This window comes from Etheostoma spectabile, chromosome 14 (genome assembly GCF_008692095.1).
Source record: "Etheostoma spectabile isolate EspeVRDwgs_2016 chromosome 14, UIUC_Espe_1.0, whole genome shotgun sequence".
Classification (NCBI taxonomy): domain Eukaryota; kingdom Metazoa; phylum Chordata; class Actinopteri; order Perciformes; family Percidae; genus Etheostoma; species Etheostoma spectabile.
The window spans coordinates 8352203-8374622 of record NC_045746.1 but is presented as its reverse complement, the minus strand read 5'-3'; the positions used below and the strand labels follow the sequence as shown (position 1 = coordinate 8374622).

The following is a 22420-nucleotide window of genomic DNA, read 5'->3' as shown; positions in this document are numbered from 1 at the left end:
GAAGGAGCAGCCTTCCACTGAACAGGCTCCTCTAGGTGCTGTGGACAGTGTGCATTGTCAGTAATGTCCAGTGTCGTCCTCTCTGCCACCGTCACCAGTAAGTCCAGCTTCATGCTGACCAAAGCCGGCCCGCCTGATCAGTTTATCCAGCCTGGAGGTGTCCTTCTTGGATATCCTGCCCCCCCAGCACACAGTATAGAAAAGGACACTGGTGACCACAGACTGGTAAACCATCCACAGCAGTTTGCTGCAGATGTTGAACAACCGCAGTCTCCTCAGGAAGTACAGCCTGCTCTGTGTCTTCCTGTACAGGTGGCTGGTGTGTGTTGTCCAGTCCAGTTTGTTATCCAGCCATAGCCCGAAGTATTTGTATGATTGAACTGCCTCCACCTCAACTCCCTCTAGCAGGACTGGTTACAGTCTTGATCTGGACCTCCCAACGTCAATGACCAGCTCCTTCGTCTTAGAGGTGTTGAGCTGTAGGCAGTTAGTGCAACACCAGAGAGCAAAGTCCCCCACTAAACTCCGAACCTCCTCCTCCGTGTCACCCCTGAGGAGTATCGGAGCAACTGTTGTCAGCCTTCTCACCAAGCTGCTTGGCAATGGTCTTGTAGCCCATTCCAGACTTGTGTAGGTCTACAATCTTGTCCCTTAAACCCTTGGATAGTTCTTTGGTCTTGGCCATGGTGGAGAGTTTGAAATATAAATGATTGATTGCTTCTGTGGACAGGTGTCTTTCATACAGGTAACAAGCTGAGATTAGGAGTACTCCCTTTAAGAGTGTGCTCCTAATCACAGCTGTATGAAAGACACCTGGGAGCCAGAAATCTTTCTGATCGAGAGGAGGTCAAATACTCATTTCCCTCATTATTTTTGACATGTGTTTTTCTGGATTTTCTTGTAATTCTGTCTCTCACTGTTCAAATAAATCTACCATTAAAATTATAGACTGATCATTTCTTTCTGGGTATACATAGAAAATCAGCAGGGGATCAAATACTTTTTCCCCTCACTGTACTTGTAAGCTTTATATATATATATATATATATATATATATATATATATATATATATACACGACTTTTATCTATATAACTCCCTATTTCTAAAATACTAAAAAGCATGAGTCAGAGAACTGAGGAGGAAACAGATTTAATTAAACTACTACTACTAAGAATCAATGCACACAAGGTATTAATGTGATGAAATGAGACAATACGAATTGAGGAAAGACAAAAACAAGGACAAGGGAATGTATAAAGCAGGGAAACTAATAACATTTTAAAGTGAATCACAGACGCCAGATCCAGAGCATTCAATGGATGTTCCACAATGTCAGTCAAACCGATACGTCTGCCACGGCATTTAATAGTTTCAGTCTAGACATCAGAAAGATGATGCTGTCAAAATATCTACCCCTCACTTTGGCACAGACAGCTGTCAGCCAGCTGGTGGTCCACTGGATTTGAAATGCACTGTGATTGTGTGTTTGAGTGTGTAAGTGCGCTAACCTCAATGCAGTGGATTTATAATGATATATTGCTCGTGTTGAGTGTAAGCATGTGTAAGTATGTGTTTTGGACAGGCTGAGCAGGACTAAAAGCTTAGAAAATGGTATTTCTGAACTAATGAGAGACCGGTGGAAATGTTGACATGGGCCACTCAATATAAAGGGCTTATTTAGAGACAAACGGATCCTCAGCAGCTTCATCTTACGTCTGAACTACTTACCAGTACAAGAAATGATAAAAATGTTTCTCAGCTCATAATTAATTAATTTGTGCCTTGGATTTAGTAATTCTCTGAAACACATTGCTGTCTTAAATGCCTTCAAAATAAGAGAATATAGTGGGATGTACTCAGATGCAAACAATGGTGTTGAACTGAACTCGCCTCACCTGATTTGCACACAGAGCTTTTATCAAAACACCGTTTTTGTTTTCCAAATTTATGACAGCAAAAGAAAACACTGTCTCTCATGTTGCTTCAAATGCTTTACTGGATGATGTGTAACATCTGGCATGCATGTCACAGAGATATAGAAATACTTCAATGCATTGGGTCAATATCAGCTCAGTGGGGAACACCCCTCACATGCTGGTAATGCAGTTAAAACAGTGACAAATCATAACACACAATGATACAACAAAGGCATCACAACCTCATGGAAATGTATGATATTTTGTTCTGTGACTTCAAAATTTATTAAAATGTTTTTAAAGAGCTCATGAAAAAAACTACTCAGAAAATGATTTAATTATGAAAGTTCAATCTAAACCATTTTTCCCCAAAGTAAATTGCTGACTCTCCCTCATGTTTCAATAATGTCAGTTTTAATATAAAGCATACAACACTGATTGAAATATGATGCTCATGCAGCAAGAGCCATTTTGAAAAAGAGTCTGTTTATTTTTTTACATGACCCACAAGCTTAAGCTGGGCTTATTATAAATCTGTCCAGTAATCATTTTGTCAAAATATCTTTTTTTTTGTGTTCAATGTTGACCTCTGTCCCAGCCAGAGGAAATCATGGTACTTTTAGTATCCTCATCCCTTTACACACACACACACACACACACACACACACACACACACACACACACACCATTGAGTTTCAGATGATGAAGAAAAACAGCAACCTACTGATATGTCGGGTTTAGCCACAAGTTCCCACCATTTCTGCATAATTGGTGTCAGACTCCGATTCCCATACTGTCTGATGTGTGGGCAGCAGCCAGAGGCTACTCAACAATGTGCTGTGTGTGTGTGTGCATACTATACATAACCTACTTGACAAGTCCTGTTGTAATGCCGGTGAAATAAGTGCACATTAAACAAACAGATGCAGACAGGCGCACAAGTACATAGTCACGCAAATGTACACTGAGAGGTAAACTCATACATACAATAGGTATCCACGCCTGGTAAACAGAGGCACTGAGAGAGACAGGCATATACATTAACTTTCTTATGTCTGTAAAGCAGCACGTTTCCAACTATCATCATCAAAGAACTTGCATAAATACTAATTATTTGCACCCATTCCTCTGCCTACAGTTCTCTTGTGAATACCTTGTGATATACAGTAATCATTCAAAGTACAATGCAAATAATAACATTGCAAAAGAACAAACTGCAACACATTACTAATACATATGAGCTTAGGGGAGATAGAAGAGAGCGAGCTAAACCGGTTTATATCACAGACATCAAATTGTGATTTGCTCCCAAACTTAAATTACAACACTGTGTTTTCTATTGTGGCACAGATAATCTAACCCCAAAGTTTGTCTATTGAGAATTAGAAAATACACCCATTTCTTCTGTTTAGGGTGGTAGCGGTTTAAAGATGGGAGAGATGGGTGTCAACAACTCTAGTAAATCTAAAAATGTGGGTGTGAAAGTGATCCTTTTTTAGCAACTGTTGCTGAGGAGGAACCGGAAAAGATTCTGTTAATGAGTAACGTGAGCAAATCGACTAAAACATGGAATAGTTGGGCAGACCCCCCAGTACGTATTTGTGTGTAAATGTGATGGTGGATATTGGTACAAAGAAACAATGAGTCTGAGCGATCTCAGTTCACTAGATGAAATAGTAGAAACAAATAAAGTAATAAAATATTCAAATTAAATTAAAAATTAAAATTACTTAACGAAATCGTAAAAAAATGTTTGATATTATGCAATGCTAAATCCCCAAATGTGTGAAATCTCTCAAATAATTCTACCAGTCCAGGTGGACTATAGCATTATATTATAAACATCATTAATTTCTGGTGAGAGCCGCCCCCAGAAACATTAAGGCTAGCCCCTCCACTTCGTATCCAAAGGCCTCCATCCCTGTCATATAAGCACCACAGGCAGTCAGATGCTTGTTATGCAAAGGTTGTTAAGAAACCCTTATGTACTACGATCCTTAAATGCTGCGCCTCCCCATACCCTAGAGAGGAGGTGCTCAGGTGTTTCACAGGATTTGTCAGCATGAGTAAAAAAACAAAACAAAACAAAAAAACAAACACATTTGCTTATATATGTATAGGTGTGTGCCCTATTATTAATATGCATATGTACAGTGTGTGAGCACATGTAGGTGTTACGAGACAGCATTGAGGATGTGAGAGAGATGTTTCTGGGGATTTGCATTAGCAATGTCGGAATCGAGCACCGGTCACGTGTTGAATCCATGCTCATGAGCTGACGGGTCTCTGGTTCTAATGCAACCTTCAGGACTGTCAGACACCGAACGGCATCATGTTCTACTTCCAGATTTATGTGTTAAAAGGAAGATGAAAAAGTGGGGGTGGAAAGGAAGACGTATGTTGGGGGAAAGTAGAAGGTGAGCGAGAGAACAAAAACAAGACCAACGTTAATCAATGCTGGGTTACTGGAAGAAGAGGATGGCGGCGGGAGGATAAGAGGTTGATGGAGAGCAGAGGAAGCTCTGACGGATGGAGGGATTTCTGCTGAGCAGTTGGATGGATAAGATGGACGTGGGCTGCATGTTAGGATAATTTGTTCCATTTATACAAGATCTAAATAGCCTATCTCTCCTCGTCACTCTCTGAGAGTGAAGGCTAGGGGGCGGGAATAAGGAGATAGTGAAAAAGAGAAGACGGTGAGAAGATACTGTAAGAGGAATGCAGGAAGGTAGCAAGAAAAGATGTGGAGACTGGCGTGTAAAAATCACTCAGTCTTTTTCTTAGTTGAACATGTGCAGACTAAACTTTTCTTTTATGAACCAATCCTCTTTAAGGTTTTTATTTAGTGTCTTATAAGTGCACTCTGTTATGCAAACCCTGCAACCACAGCTACATCTGAAACTTGTGTGTGAAAGAGAGCACAGTGTATGTACAGGTTCACCTTTCTTTTTTTTTTTTTTAAATGTGAACAATATGCTTTACAGATAGTCATCTGAAGTTGTTCATTGCAGAGCAACTAAAAACAAGGTTTGTTGCCAGTAAAAATTCCATTTAAAGACAAGTTCTCCACTTGACACAAATGCTTGAGGGATGCGTTGGAGTGGAGTGGGTAGGGTACAAAAGGAATAATTAAAACTACAGGTAGAGAGAAGTGGAAATACTGTTCGACCCAGCAAGGAATAGGAAATGTGTGTAGAGTTAATGTTTTGTGGAATCATAGAAAGCCATGTTTTCAAGTGAACAGCTGAGGGCTCTCCTTTACACTTGTCCATTTTCTTCACAAGAAAAAAATAGCTCGATCAAGTGTCAGAGGAATCGCTGCAAGGAGATGAGGAAGAGAAGGATGGAAAAGATTTCTCAGGTCTCTTTTGATTCTGCCTAAGTTATTTTGTATTCATATGAGAGAAACAGAGAGAGAAATAGAGTGTGCCGAGACACTCTCATATGAATACAAAATAGTCTAGCTGCAATTACGAGTCCTGTGGGGAGTCCTCACAGTACTTGTATGTGTGCATGAAGATGATAAATAAGTAAGTATGTTATGTGTGTGTGTGTGTGTGTGTGTGTGTGTGTGTGTGTGTGTGTGTGTGTGTGTGTGTGTTATGAGGAAGAAGAGAGATGAAGAGCAAACATGCGCTTGGAACTGTCTGCTTTCTCACAACTAATTGAGATTGTGTGTATAAAGGCAATGTCACACTGAGAGCTAACCTCATCAGTATGTGTGGATTTGGCCTCTGTGGGACTGTCCCTGTGGGATCATCCATCAAGAACACATCCATACCAAGAGCTTTAAGAGACACCAAGCACACTAGCCTGTACAGCCAACACGTCGGGATGTTGTCTTGACACCAAGCTTGTTTGCTCCATGTACTGCAAGGCACATGATGCAATAACATGTAAACAGTGTTATACAGATAAAAGAACAGGCACAATTATTTTAGGCAAGAAAAGGTGTGAAATTGGATAATTAATCAGTGAGATAAAAGTAAAAGTCATGGAGAGTACAAGCACCCTTGTTGTATTTGAACCATCCATTTTCCACATTCATTTCTTATCACTCAACCCTATTCTTCACTATCACCAATCTCAAATCTTTTTCTAACCTGAACTTTATTTAAAGTGACAAAAACCCAACTTCATATTCTTAACATACCCCCTTAAAAAGTACAGAAAAGACAGTACAACTTTGTTGTGTACAATCCATATTTTGAATGGTCCAAAACTCAAATTGGTTCTCAGATCCAGAAGATACAGACACAATCACACGCACACGCAGGAAATACATTGTATATGAAACTTTGTTTTGGGCTGTTTGAACCCAGTAAGATACATGTGCATTTTTATCTGAGACTGAGGGCACTATTTCTGTGATAAATGGGGGATGCACTGCTTTGGAAAAGTGGTATATGTGGCTTAAAGGGAAACCCACCCTTAAAAATAATTTGAATACAGTAAGTTATTTTTAACAGACAGTACTGAAGATCTTATCTAGAGACAAATCCTTGGAGATGCTCCGTAGACAGTCAACAAAGGAACAACTACTAAGATACTGCGACAGCAGCATTTTTGAAATTTTTTGAAGACAATTTGTAACTCAGCTCTCTCTCTCTCTCTCTCTCTCTCTCTCTCTCTCTCTGAGATCATTGTTATTATCCAAAATAAAAGAAGCCAATTCTCCATACTCCCATAGCCATACTGTACTATGGACAGAGTTTAACTATGGGTCTAACTAAAATCCCTCCTTCTCACATGCTGTGTTACATCTATTGATGCCTTGTGAAGAACAGTCCCAAAAGCATTACACAGTTTCATAACCCACACAGAATAGCATGTTTAACAGCAATGGAGCTCTCAAACTCAAGGGCATGCTCATTACTAAATGTTAAATAATAAAAATAAATTTCCATATGAATACTTATGGCCTCATTGTTCAGTGTACCATGTGGACTAAGGTAGATTCCCCCCATTGATCTCTGTAGCCCTAACTACTGAATGTTTGATTGGTGAAATGTCTCCCTTATCATTGCTATTCCTTTTATATTGTTTTTATCGCTTCATGTATGTATTGCGGTATCTGCCTCCCACGTATATTCTCTTTCTATCAAAAACTCTCTGCAAATCAGTCCGTAGGCTTTTTAGATGTTTAGCTGTCACTCAGCACAACTCCTAGTCTCTCATGAACTCAGTGTGGTTTGATTAGTGTGCTACCTTCCGTTACACTATTTGATATACAAGGAATCCCTGGGCTAATGCATTGCAAATTCTTCTCAATAATGAATTGCGTGGGAAGGATCAAAGTCATGGATATGGAGCATACCATGCAGAGGAATGCCAGGGACCCAGAGGTAGTGAAGGCACTAATGAACCTAAACTAGCAATCATGAGGGACCTAGGAATGTGTGTGTGCAGCTTACACACAAATAAATCCATACAGACAACCACACAGAACTGTCCAATATTATGAAAATGACATACCACAGTATGCAGTACAGTCTGAAAGTATTAGGGCATGTTTTTCATTGTTTTGCATTTAGTCCAACACACTGGATTTGAAATGAAAGCGTGATCAAACTGACGCGGAAAGCGTCTGAAAGAGGCAAATACTGGCTACTGTGTAAAAAGCATGACAATGCATTCCCAGGGCAGATACCAAAGCTCTGCTGTTGTCTGCAAACATAAACAAATAGTACAATTGATCACTATCTTTTAAGTTTATATTATGAATTTTGTCCTGTCCCCCTAAAATTGATGAACCTTGTTTATAGAAACATTAAAAAATGCTAGGATTCATATAAGCAATACATGTTCCACTATGATCGGCGCGTTATCTTTCAGGAAAAGTTAATCCAATTTATGAGAAGAGAGAGATCATAGCCCTCCTACTTAAACCATCTATTGTGTTCTCTGCCTTGTCCTCATGTCCCTTCATATATAATACACATGTACTTATGGGTTTACAGTGTTCTCCTTGAACGTCACTGTTCCTTCAAGTACCTAGGCTTACAAGCTTATTCCATTACTTTACATCGCTGCGTCATGACAGTGCATGAACACAATTAATATTCCAAATACACCCAACACACTTTGCTGGCTCCATGTTTGTGGCTTAATGGCAATCCATTTCAATTTTCAAAACATGGAAGATATAATAAGCATGTTAATAAATATCTGACTCATGTCTTCAGTCCTAAGTAGCTTAATGGACAGAGAAGAACACCACCAGGGTTAAAGCTTCAACATTCACAAGGACACCATTTGTTAAGAATGTGTCCTGTGCATTTTGTGATAATACACTGTGGGTTAAAGAGTTCAGCAAAGATTTTTTTGGGTTGCAGAAAATGTTCTTTACAACTATTTGTTGTTTTGTATGAGGGGTTTGTTTTGTACATGGAGAACAAAATGCTGTACAATGGTTCAACCAGACTAACAACTGAAAGGGTAGAAAGAGATAGATACATCTGAGCAACAGTTCAATATAAGATTAGAAGAGGTTGCCAGTCATTGGTCAAATAAATTAAAAGCTTAGAATCTAAATATGTCCAGATTTTAATAGTAACAGGTCCCTGTTTTAATGTTTAGTGCACAGCCATTAGCAAGCTGGAATTAACAGGCGTGTTACTTTAGCCGAGATAGTCTTAAACCTTAAAAATAGAAGGATAGTGTAGGGACCAACATTTTTTCAAACATTTATAATACATTTGGTGTTTAAATTATATAGTTTTTTTTATCAATGTAAAAATAGCTATTATTGAAGGAAAGAAAAACATCATATATATCATATAGCAGGGGATTCGGAACTGGAACAACCAAACTGGATAATTACACACGGGAGAGAGGAGGTGTGTTTTTTTTGAAGGGTAAAGGCTACAGTGTGGATTGTTGGGGTGGATCTGGCTGAGGAGAGGTGAGGTAAAGAAAAGCAAGTTGTCTCATTAGGCACAATTATAACATAATAATTAAATAATTGGCAGCTTGCTTCAGTAATACTGTCAAAATGAGGGTACTGTAATGTCTCAGTTGTCTCCTGAAAGCCACAGCAATGAGCACATCCACAAGCATGTGCATACATAAATGAATACGCTATTATAATACATTCAACGTTAATAGGCATGCATGGAGAGTCTATAGAGAAGAGCAAATAGAGCTGTAGGTGGTGGACGCTAAAGCATGTAGATAATTATGTATATGTACATGTAGATATTCCAATGTTCTATTACTTGAGTCAAAAATGTAACTGACAATAAAGAAAATGTCATCATTTTCTAGCTGGTCTGAGAGAAAAAAGAATAAAAAAAAAAATCACATTATGGCTGATAAGCTGACTGCGTCATCCAGTAATGATTCTAGGTGCCTGTCCTTGGGGTGTACCATTCACAACACAACCCCATGGGAATAAATACCATGGGTAAGCACAAGAACACAGTCGACAAACACCTTGGCATCCCGAAGGATGAGCTGCAGGACCATAGAAAGGAAATGGATAGAAAGGCCATTGGACTGTTTACCATGGTCATTTGATTGGTACACAACAAAATGGGGATTGTTGTTAGCTGTCACAGTAACAATACGTGTCAGTGGGGTCGTAAACAGGTAGACCCAGCAGCAGTGGGTCAGCGGCCCGCTAGGTTAGACCCAGTGGCAGAGGGTCAGCAAATTCTCATTCTCCTTCAGCTCATTCCCTGTAACCGATGCAGCATGACAGCACGGCAGAACCGGTCAGCCGGTCAACAACTCGTCAGTTGGCTAACGTTAGCTTGCTAACTTCACGTTGACTCATGTCCCCTCGCCACATCTTTCACAGAAATGAGCTGATGTGCAGGACATGAGGTGGAAAAAGGACAACTGGTTCACTTGGTCTTGCTGCAACTACAACCCTGAAGAGCTGCTTGACAATGGCAGGAAATTAGGATTGGTGGACAAATTATGGAGAAAACATCTTTGTTTAATCTAATATACATAACAGGAAATAAATATGGTGCTAGAGAATAACCTCATGTTTAAATAGTATAGAAAGGTATCAACGAATACGTTGAGCCAAAACCATTTACCTTGTAGGCTTTTACATTTAATCAAATTCAGCAAATAACACCCATACATTTAAAAGCCAAACACTTGACTTTCTTGAGGCTCTGAGGTAACATATCCCCTCACCCAGTAGTAACTCAACTATTGGGCAATAGCAGCTCACTGAAGATTGATTACACAGCAGCCTGTGAAAGTGATGAATACCACTGCAAAAAGGTGGGCTAAATTGGAAGTATATTGAAAGGTGGTAGATTGAAAGAAAGTCTGTAAAAGAACAATGTAATCAGAAAACTAGAAAGCACAAACAAGGAAACAAAGATTGTTGTTCAGACCTTATAGTGCTTCCAGGGGCAGCCTCAATGGTCCACAAGCAGTGCAGGTTGTGCTCATATGGGGCTGGGTAGCCCGGAGACAGAATACGACCGGAAAGCTCACCCTTGATGGTGCCCCCACACTCAGCTAGAAAGAGGTAAAAACAGAAAGACAGTGGGATTAAGGAGGAGCGTGATGATTAGGAGTAAAAGTAAAGAAAGTGCAAAATAAGTACAAGCTCATCAATGTTCGGAAAGCAAAGTGAACATACTTAAGATGCCAGAAACTGCATCACCTCACTTTCAGTAAAGTGCATCACATCAGTTTCCTCTTGTCATCATTAATTACTGACATAGGTTCAGGTTACTTTATTGGTACCCGTGGGTAAAATAGGTTTACAGTCTAAGAGGCAGGACATCCTTAAAACTTTGTAGACCACCACAACATGCAACACACCAAACATTAAAACATGTAATAGAGACAGTAAAACATGGATAAAAAGAATAGAAAACAGTACATGACCAATGTGTTTGTGCATTTTGTGCAAGTAATTCTAATTCTGCAGTTTGTTTATTAGAGTGATTGCCGATGGGACAAAAATGTTTTTGAATCTTGTAGTTCTGCAACCAGGGACTTTTAGCCTCTGTCCAGAAGGGAGATACTGGAATTCCCTATTCAAAGGGTGTAAGCTATTCCCTAAGATGGCTTAGCTATCCCCTAGTTGTTTAGCATACAGGGATGTGGGGTACAGCTGGGACTCCCCAGTCAGCTTTCTTGACCATAGCAGTCATATGCTTACATGTGATGTGCTTGTGTCATCTTGTTAGCATTTTGAATGATAGGAGGGAGAGCAGCCAACTTAATATACTCTGTGTATCTCCTTGGCTCAGTGAAGGCAATCCACCATCTTAACCAATGACTTCCTCTTGTTGCCTTTGAAAGTTGATGGACATGTTGACTGAACAACACAACATGTAATATATTAGACTCAACTTCAGTGTAACTTTAAAAGAAAAGAGTTAAATGTAGTTAAATATATCAGTCACTGATATGGTAATATAGTTATTATACTTTATGCTATATTTTTAGGGATCAATCAGAAAAAGATATATCCTGTCATGGTCCAGAATATATACACAGTTGCAATTTTAAAATTCTCGCTGATATTAGCATCTACTTGGGTAACACAGTAGGCAATAGATACCAAGACAGTGGAAGACTTGTCACAAGTTACTTGTCCAACAGAGAAATGTCATTTATGATGCATAGAGGTGTGCTTGTAGTAGTGGTAGTAGACAATATGATGGTTCTAGTATCATATCATGGTTTAATAAGCCCCCTGAGGTACGGGGTCCACACCAAACACAAGCTCTGTCTTTTTGACAAAAACAACACAAACTATGAAACTACAAAGCAGCACCGGAGGCCAAAGCATTTTGTCATGAACAGTCAGAAGAATGGAGGGTTTTTTCAGCCTTAAGTAAGGAATTGCCATCAGAAATGCTCTGTGATTGAAAAGCAATTTTCAACACCCCCCCTTCAATTACCACCACCTATTGTTATCCTAAAAGTGAATGGATAAAAAGGAAATGTTCTCCAACAACGGAGTGAAAGTGTTTTTGTTAACATTTTTGAAGCCATCTAATCTGACAGGAAGAGGATGAAAGTGTTCTTGTTTCTTTTCCTTCCACGGAGAGGAGCGTAGCTCCTTCAAACAGGAGGAAAATGGAGGTCGCCAAATCATACTGATGATGATGGTGATGGTGACGGCTGTAATATCAATCTGTTACAAATAGACCCTGTGATGAAAAACAGCAACGATGGTAGACACAGGGGCGGACTGGCAAAAAAGGAATTAAAAAAATTAACACAAAACAGTACACACACAGAGAGCAACACACCACCAGACCGGGATGAGCTGTGGTTTCTTCATACACGTCAGGCACATTTTGTCACCTTTCATTTGACAAACATGCTTTTCCTGATGTTAGCAAATAAATCCTTCCTTTGTTTCCTTTTCCCTCGACCTCATGCATTGCACATTTAAACAGCAATAATCACCAGAGCTGGCCTCTGATCATTTTCGCTGTAAAAGCATAAATACACAAAACGATACACACATACATAAAATTGCTCATGCTTGGTTCAAAGGAGACATGCATAAAAAGAAGCATAAACATATTAGTAAAATTTAAACATAAACATATTCATATTTAAACAATTGGTGAGGATTTAAACTCTCTTTAAGCTTTGTCCCTCAGTTGTGCTTCTATGTTGAAGCAAAACTGCTGTTTCATGAAGTGAAAAGAGAGAGTGAAGAAGGGTGATCTATCACAGTAAGACAAAGCCATCTCTTTCTTCTAGCATTATGACCAAAGAAACTACTGCTCAGTGCTGTCACGGCAGTGTAACTCCCCCAGCTACTCTACCCTTTCAATCTACGTCTAGACATACACATTTCTAGAATCAACTCAAGTTCTTCTCTCTTTTTGTCTCACCCTCTTCTCTTCAACTGTCCCTCTCTACAAGAGTTAGAGAGGGGCATCCAAGGGTTGTTGGATATATGGATATACAATTTATAGAAGACACACTACAAATCAAACAGACACATACACAAACATCTTAATTAAACACAAAGTATTAAAAGACATTGTTATGTAGAAATGTGTGTTTTTGCTATAAAGGTGCTCAATGTAATTACATTGTGCATGCACTATAATTTTAAGTATCAATAAAATCCAACCTAAAGCTGCTCTGGGATTCAACCTTGCAACTTTAAGGATATAGACTCTCTGTATTGTTTTCAACTCAATTTCATTCTCCCCCTCCCCTGCTCGCTATACCCTTCTCATCTGTGTTCAGTGTGTCCCCCCTGCTAGAAAATAATCCCACCATTACAAACAGAAGCAGTCCCTCATCTGCTCCCAAATTCACTCTAGCTGTTAGGCTATCGCCTGCTGTGAAAGGGGCATTGGGAGGACAAACTTGTTCAGAGACATACAGTGTGCTGAATGTTGTTTATAACCATGGAATTACCTGTCAGTTTAGGTTGAAATGGAAGCCAAGCAATATTATTCTAATAACATTGGCTGATGTCAAAGAACAACACTCTGCCTGTTTTCCTTACTGAGCTTCTGGCTGGTTTCTGAGAGACACTGTCAAAGTGTCACCCAGGAGAAAGTAAATGCTTTGGGTTTGTTACCATGACACCATATAGGCATGTATGTATGTCAGTTTAATAGTTCTGAAAAGTAATAACAGATACTAGGCAAACATTGGCAGGTGAACTGTAGGTGAACTTTACAAAACGAGTGTATACTGTATAATGTGTATACTCTCTAATGGAGAAATGATCTCCATAAAATTGATTTTTAAAGTCTTTTGGGCTCAGACAGCAAGGGGTTAAAAACCTGCCCATGTGACTGGTGTGCTGTTAATATAACAGTCTTATTGTAGGAAAAAATAAATAATGTGAAAAGGGGGGATTTGCAATCATGATGCAATATGAATGAATATACAGAGCTGAATAGAGCAGAGTCATTTTAGATGAGCTAATGCGCAGAATAAGGTGCTGGGAAAGCAACCAAATGGATGACCCAAAAAAGCAGAGCTAAAACAAACCACAGAAACCTGCAACGGCATAGTCACATTGTTATGAGGATGAGGAACTAGGTCAGACATTTTAGTTCAGCTCAAAAATCTGGATAGAATTACCAATGGGCCAAACGGTAAAGCAGTCACTGATATAAAACTGTAATAAAATGCAATACAACACAATGCTGTTTAATGCAAACTAAAGTTTGAGCTGAACTTAACATGGCAGGTAACAGATAGTGATGTAAGGAAAGGTAATAACACACTGGGATGTTAGGCAGGATAGCACAGAATAGCATAACATTACATAATACTAGGTTACATCCCATAGGGTAGCTGACATAACCAGTGGTGGCACATTTACATTTTTGAAGCACTTACTATTTTCTTACTATTTACTTTATTATTTCTATTGTATGGTTCTTAATACTTCTACTTCACTACCTTTCTGTGACTGCCTTAGCTACTAGTTAGATTGCATATTAAGATTTTTTTTATACAGTTTATAAAATCCGACGAGTTGTTTTAATTTAAACAACTAATCTTTAGCTACAACATCAAACAGCATAATATGAATATAAAAATACAACACTCACCATGGTCATTCTGCATACTGGCTTATTTTATTCATCCTGTACCAGGATATGTTTACACGGTGGTATAAATACTTTTTATTTAAATAAAGAATCTAAGTACTTCCTCTATCACACACTGCATGTTAGGTGAACAGCTGAACTTAATATAATGAAATGCAAGAACACATCAGCTGAACCCAAAAGTACAATGGCAAATAAACTAATACTTTTGCCTTTACTTTTAGACACACTTGATTTCTAGCCCCTTTGTAGAGCATCTGACACTCACCAACACAGAGAGGGAGGGGGCTGTCCCATGCCCTTCTTTCCCCCCGCAGGCAGGTAAGTACCTCGGGACCTTTCAGGGTGTAGCCTGGATCACAGCTATAAGACACAGTGCTCCCTGCAAAATGACCCTTGTCCTCCTGTTTGTAGCCAAACTGGGGTAGACCTGGATCCTCACATTTCACCAGCTCAAAACCTTGGAGGGAGGAAGGGAGGGATAGAGAGAGAGAGAGAGAGAGAGAGAGAGAGAGAGGGGGGAGGAAATCCGAGGAAGGTCAGAACAAGGAGTAGGAGTGTATTAAAAAAGAAAGTATGAATGGGATTTTATGTGGCAGAAAACAGCAGGCACCAAGAAGGGTTGGAAAATTAGATATATGCAAACAAACTATACTAAAATGTAAATATTAAATGTACAGAAAGGTGGGTGTTTGTGTGTTACTCACTAATGAAGTGCAGCTCAAAGCCTTTACTGGTGTTATCCGCATTGCTGATGAACTCCAGCCACATGGAGCTGGAGGTGGAGTTCAGGGTTGTATCGAGCAGCTCGCTGCCTGTAAACACCCCCAGCAGACGAGCCTTATTACTGCTGCCATCAAAGACCTGGAAGGGAGAGAGGGAGAGTGGGAGGATGCATCTGAATTAAGGTGATTAGGTCTGCAAACACACATGTGCTAACACGGCTGCGTACACACGTGGGGAGGGTACAATTCCCCCCACCCCCTCACTTTGAGTATGTCACCCTCTTCCAGTCTGAAGTCTCGTGCTCGAAGCTGGATGCCTTTGCCGGGCTGCGTCTGGATGGAGTAGATGCATTCGTGTTTGTTGCCGTAGTAACCGGGGTAGTTGGGTGAGAGCAGCACCCCTTGCATGCCAGTCACGGATGAGCCGCATTCAGCTAGAGAAAAAGAGAGGGAGCAGAGAGACGGACAGAGAGACAGAAGGAGAGAGGAGGGGAGAAGGCGGTGGTGTTGGAGAGAGCAGAGGACATGTCAATCGCTATATGCTTGAAACTCACAGTGAATTTATTCATGCTCTCATGCAAAAAGAGAGGTGATGGGGAGAGGGATATGGTCAGTGACTAAACCTGAATGTTGAGTGGCATATCATCATAATCACAATGCAATCGGAATATGATTAACAGTAATTTCAGCTCTATGTGAAAATTGCTTTTTCCAATTCACATCAGAAAAAGAGTGGGGCAAAGTTTTCTATAGAAAAATATCTGCCAGAATTGAAATGACCACAAATGTATCCCGCATTTGATCTTGTGAAGTTAGGCATGATGAGCTGATGGGACTGTCAAAGAGGTATATGGAGATGCATCAAGTTTCTAAGGCTGAATATGAAGTATGAAAAGTGACAAAATGTCTTTTTAGTGTCAACCTACACAAATTTGGATTCATCGAGAGGCAAAAAAGACCAATAAACTACAAACTAGCATCTTTATTCCAAAAGATAAACACCAAATGAGAACCAAAGTAAAAGAGGCAGTCAAGTGAAAATGTATTTATTACAATAGCTTGACCTACATATTTAGACAAAAATCAGATATTATTGGTGTGGGTAACGAAAACAAATGTGATGTCAGCAAATTGTAATTACTAAACTGTAATTACTTGTTTCCAATAGAGTGTCAAAATATTAATGCTTACAAATTACCTCCTAAGTTTAGAAACTGAAGAAAGAAAATAAGCAAGGGGTGAAAATACTCCCATGAAATAATTTATTTGTGATCAAATTTTTTATTTTATTTTTTAATATTCAAAAATTAACATACACAAACAATTAAAAACAATACAGTGAGACAAGGAACGCGTCCCAGGGCCAAGAAACACATAGAGGAGAGCTGGTTGGGACGGAGACAAAACAACACATGCAGAAACAGACACACATAAACAGACACACACACAGACAGACAAAAGACAAGGGACCAATCAGACGCGCAGGTTGAGGTAAAGGCTGTAGCACAAGGCTATAGCTCGGACCCCAAAGAGGCAGCAATATTACGCAAGGTGCCCAGGGTCTTATCCGGCGCTCCTCCCATAAAATAATTAAAGCAGATCTCTGTTGTTTCTTATATGCAGTCATTGTTTAACAGTGCTTTGGATATATAGTAGAACCATGGTCATGCTCCGTGCTTTACCTATCATAAAGACTCAAAGAATATTGTCATAGAATCAACATACTGACCTAAATCTGCAGTTTTACTCATCATGCTTCCAAAGCATTAGCAATGGGCAACATCACTGATTAACATAATTCAGCTCTTTAATGTCATCCTCATTAGAGCTGCTGCTCTATATAATTTAGACAAAGCCAAAAAAAGCTGTTTCTGGGAAGCTATCCAATGAAGAGACAAAACATGGGGTGATGGAGAGATGATAATGAAGAGAATTGAAAGGGAAATGCCTGTCTTCCAATGTGACAGAGTGTTGTACATTTCTTAATGGGTGTATTTAAAAGGCTAGTGTGGCAACGTGTCATTGTGAGAGGGGTAGAGGGGAAGAGAAAAAAGCCAAAATAAAACATGTGACCACCTACCAACACACCTTGGCAGAGGGGAGCTCCACACCCGCCTCCTGCCCCCTAAGCATGTCACCCTCGCCGGACCCTCCAGTCGGTAACCCGGGAAACAGGAGAAGATGAGGGCGTCTCCCACTCCGTACTGCAGGCCCTTTCTGGTACTGTAGGGTGGGATTCCAGGATCCTCACATGGCTCCAAATCATATTCTGGAAAAACCGAGAAAGAATAAAAAGAAAAGGTGTAAATGTTGTGTGTTCTGCGTTGCATTAATACATAGAAATACCAGGTTAACTGTGATTTGTGAGGTTTATTTCTATAAAATATAACAGTATAGTTACTGCCATGTCCTGTGGCCTGAGGCCTCAGTCCATTTTTAAAATAGGTGGTATTTGATATTTCAAACTGTCAGTCTATTAGATTTGGTGCTATTCTTCATACTGTGCCTTGGTGTTCAAATCAAGGCATGCTGTGATAGCCAAATGAGGTGAAATGATGCTCTTAGTGGTTAAATGACCATAAGTGCTTTGTGTTAATTGATTAATTTCAAATAATCAATTCTCTAGATGTTAACCTTTTCATTATTCACTTTTGAGTGGCTGAAATTACATTTCTAGGACAAATACTTAGATAGGTATTTGCTCCTTGTTTATGGTGGCCTCCACCCAACTAAGCATTGCTGTTTAGTGTCAATAACTTGAAACAGACCCTTGTAATTAAAAGGTCATGGCTAGAACTTAGATCCATACTCAGGGACTTGAGATGTCCACTCTCAATATGATCCTTAAGTGCTTTTAATGTTGTAACCTTTTTAATTCTTTCTCTCTTTTAAATTTGCATGGCTCAGTACTGTGATCAGCACCAGCTATCCATCTTTTTGTCTTTCAGTATGTTGATTAACTAAATCCATTCTTACCAGAGAAAGTGATGTTAAATCCCTCGTAGGAAACGGAGAAATCAGAAAGAAAGCGGATCTGAGCCGTGTAGTTCCCAAACAGTCCTGCACTGAGAGGTGGAGGCAGTGTGGAGCCCGTTAGTCTCCACAGGGGCTGAGAGAAGCTGCCGTTCTCTGTCACCAACAAAAAGTCATGAGGGCTCTCAAGGTGGAAGGTGTGGAAGGTGAATTGGACACCTGAATAAGAGAGGAAAAAAGATCTATTGATAAAAATATATTGTTTACATTATATTTTTGTCCCTTGATTTACTTTTCTCCCATTATTTTTTCTCATTTAAATGCTCTTATTGACATGGAAAAGTGGATCAGCTTGCTTTGTGCAAATGTTCTTTTTTATTGAAAACAACAATGGCATATAGCCTACTGTGTTCAATTTCACATGTACAATTCTCACTTGGGTCACTTGAGTAAATAATCTCAACTCTGTCCATCAATAAAAGGGTGAAAAAAATACTTTGACGAGAGGGGGCGGAGAATTGGCATCAGCTGTGTGCTTGGCCTTCCAGTGGTACTTCAGACTGGACGTACTGCGATGATAGCTCAGTTCACAACGACATAACACACACATCACTTTGGTCTCGTCAATGGAACCATTTGGCAACTTTTAAAAAGTAAACTTTCTATTCAAAATCTTATTGGCATCCATTTTGGCTTCTCGCGCTCGCCATCCACTCAAAACCGTTACTACTCTTTGGCCGGATCGCAAGCCCAAACAAGCGTGTGCGGCGTGCCAGTTGTTTTGATTCCAGTCTAGTTAGATCCGGTGTGGTGTTGTAGTTACTAGTTGTTGCCACAGCAGTCCAGATGGACTGGGGATTAAACGGACATTACTCTGCCAGTTCCCTAATACAAAGTCTGTGATATGTTCAATTGAGCTCATGTGTGAATAGAGCAGGTCATTGTCTGGAGAATTCACCCCGAGCGAGTAGGCGAGTTGTTGATGTTTCTATCATGCGGCTGAAACAAAACTAGAAGAATAGAAACATACGACGGTGAAGAAGGAGGTTGATTTACACAAAGATATCAAATCGGACCGACAACGACATTTGGGGACTTCTGTCAGTAAGGGTTGGCGCATGTTCTACCCAGCCACCACCACACCCCTCGCTTAGACTAAACAGAGTATTTCCAGTAAGTGAGAACGCATCTGGCACGGACAATCTCCTGTTGTGTGCTACATGTAAGAGAAAGAAACTGTCCTGACCAGATTTTCCGGACATCGTCCAAGGGTTAATATGAGAAAACGGCTTTATATTCACTGGAAACAGGCTCAAGTATTTGGATTTTTATGAAACACAACATTCTCAGTTTCCTAATGCATACAGGATCAATTCCCTGTCCCTCCTAGTTACACACATTACACCCACGCAGAGAGGGCATTTGCAAATAAGGCTCTGTCAATTTGATGTGAGCGCACTACCAAAGGTGACATGACTGGAGAACCGTCTCATGGCACTGTAGCCCTAGGCCAGCCTCTCAGCACTTCGGGCGCACAAAGTCAGCTTGTTCGGCAAAATACAAAGGCCACTCAGTACGGGGAAATAAAATTGTAAGGGAAATTGAATTTGACTGCTGCATGTGTTGACACAGAATTTCTCTGCTAACCTTTGCCATGGGAGGTCTCGATTATCCATGTGCAGTTCAGGTTGTGTGGGTAGAAGTCTGGGAAGCCAGGTGACAGGATGGTGCCAAAGTTGCCCTGGATATAACCTCCACATAATGCTGACGACACAGGGCGAATAGAAACAGCGGGAGATGGATGAGGGAGAGAAATGAGAGGAAAGGCAAAATCAGAGAGGGCAAAACAAAGTGGATAAAGACAGATATAAAACTTCCCCCAAAAATGGCTAAACTTGTCTGTGCATTTACAATGCGGTGAAGTACATTTTACAAGAAGTGCCCTTCAAGACATCATAACAAGGAGAGACTGGTATCATCAATATCATTACAGAGAGGGCAGAAATCAATACTGTCCTTAAATATAAAAGCATTTACAGATGAGGAAAAAGGGAAACATCAAAGGGTATGCTCACGGCCGTACATATAAAACATGTATGATGAAACAAGGCAGAAACTTTTAAAGTCCAAAACATGAATTGTTCAAAGAAATGCTATCATTGTATATGGATTTTATAATAACTCAAAAATATATAGCAATTTAGATGTGATGCAATATGAAGCAAAGTGATCAAAGTGATTGCTCATGTTCCATCCGGAACAACATACAACAATGAATTTAGCTTTAATACCATTTATGAATAGGATAACACTTGGCAGGAGACTATTCATTTCTAGGTCAATATTATGGAACGTACCATCACAGCTAGGCAGGGGGCGGCTCCACTGAAAATTGGGTTCACATTCTAAAGGCTCTGTGTCACTAAGTGTGTACCCCGCATCACAGCTAAATGTCACCAGAGCGCCCACATAGAAGTCGTTGCCGTGCCGCTGTCCATTGACAGGTATACCAGGGTCCACGCAGTGGTCCGACTGTAACTGCAGGGCTAGAGAGGAAGGGGACAAAAACAATAAAAATAAGCAACAAAGAGACACAGATACTGAAAAGTCACCTGCTAGCTGTAGAAATATGCTTATATCCTGTTTTTAATAGGTCAATACATGTTAAAAGGTGGTTGCTTTCCCAAAGCAATCCTGCTAAATAATTTACTTGAGCATCTTTTTTCCACAGGAATAAACCAAGAGAAGAGGTTTCAGCCCTCTTAACGTCTCCACCTTTCAAAGTTTCTCCCTAAGCAACGCTCATCATGAATTACTAACACATTGCAGATATTCATAAATGAGCAAGTGCAAAAGGTTACCAGTGTGAACGACACATATGACAGAACAATCACACCCCATTTACTTTCTAATTATAGATGTTGTAATAAGAATGGCTTCGTGGTGAAATTGAGAGCCTGCAGAGATTGTATTTGCAAGACTCAATCACTTATTACTAGTACAGTAAACAAGGCGTATTGCTATTGTCACTGATTTGGTCTGTCTGTATTGTAATAGATTCATTTCTATTAGGGTCTGTGAAGCATGGGTAAATGAGCCGTTCCTTTAGAATAACCGTTATTCTTATTTGTCACATACAATTGACAGTACAATGTAGCAAACCGCCAATTTTCTGGTTGAGGGGCGACCACTCTACCTCTGAGATGAAGCCCCTCTTAAAAGTATATCTATCCTGTATCTTTAAGTGTAGGTTGGACTCTGTGTAATCAAGTTCACAAATTCTAGGCCCTTACTTTCGTAACGTATGCGGAAGCCGATGTCCGAGTGGCTCTTGTCAGTTGAGAAGAGGAGATACAGGAAGCTGGAGGTGCTGATGAGGAACTGGGGAACCTGGGTACCCTGGTAACTACCTATTAGAGGTGATGAGGGAAAACGTCCATCTCGCACCTCAAGGACGTCATAGTTGACCTCTGTGCGGAACCTGAGGACAGAGAAGTAAGGATGTTATGCTTCCCATAAAAAGAAAAAACAAAGTATTTGTATTGTGACGTAAATACATATGATTCCAGTAAGTCCCCATATAAGCAAGCTTGCAAGCCTGAGTTTCATTGGTAATTCTCATCAGCTTCAGTATTGAGTTGGCTTACAGTATGGTGAATGCAAGGATTACCGATTACCACCCAGACAGAGTGAGCAGCTACCCTGGGGCAACAGACCATAAGGGGCCGTGATGGTCAAAATTCCTTGTATGTCATTGTTTGTTTTGCAAATTACTTTGATAATATACACCACTTAATCTGAATATCAACTGAAAAGATAAGGGGATTTTACCATTTCCAAACAGGGCCCCTGAGCAATTAAATCTGCTTCTGGATAAATAAGCAACACTAAGTGAAATTCAGAATATAGGACATCTAAGAAACCTGTGTGGAGATTCCCAAAAAAAATATTAACACATTTTAGAAGTTTGGCCTAAAAAAAAAGAAGAAAAAAAAAAAATCACATTGTATGCAAACCAAAAAAAAAGAGCTTGAGGTTTGACTTAAGCTTATTTAGATGAATAGACAATAATTTAAACAAGATTTTGACAATAGAATTTCTTTAAATCAACTCAGAATATTTTGCTTTTAACCAACATTAAACTAACAAAAAACAGGAGTGTAAATTAAATAATTTGCAAATTTTTTAGAACATCATTGTATATTTGGCATGCTTTGGTGATTGCATCAGTGTAATGTGTGTGTGTGTGTGTGTGTGTGTGTGTGTGTGTGTGTGTG

At 39.8% G+C, this 22420-nt stretch overlaps 1 protein-coding gene across 5 annotated transcripts in view; it reads right to left on the bottom strand.

Moving 5' to 3' along the window:
- Positions 1–22420, bottom strand: part of csmd2 (CUB and Sushi multiple domains 2) — a gene marked incomplete at its 5' end in the record, with an annotated part of 270610 nt that overhangs the window by 97848 nt on the left and 150342 nt on the right. For all 5 annotated transcript variants that reach the window (XM_032535085.1, XM_032535083.1, XM_032535084.1 and 2 more), the window contains 9 exon segments: positions 10276–10402; positions 14714–14905; positions 15153–15309; positions 15435–15604; positions 17251–17439; positions 18147–18362; positions 19791–19907; positions 20501–20689; positions 21437–21624. In XM_032535085.1, coding sequence (XP_032390976.1) covers positions 10276–10402; positions 14714–14905; positions 15153–15309; positions 15435–15604; positions 17251–17439; positions 18147–18362; positions 19791–19907; positions 20501–20689; positions 21437–21624 — 1545 coding nt within the window.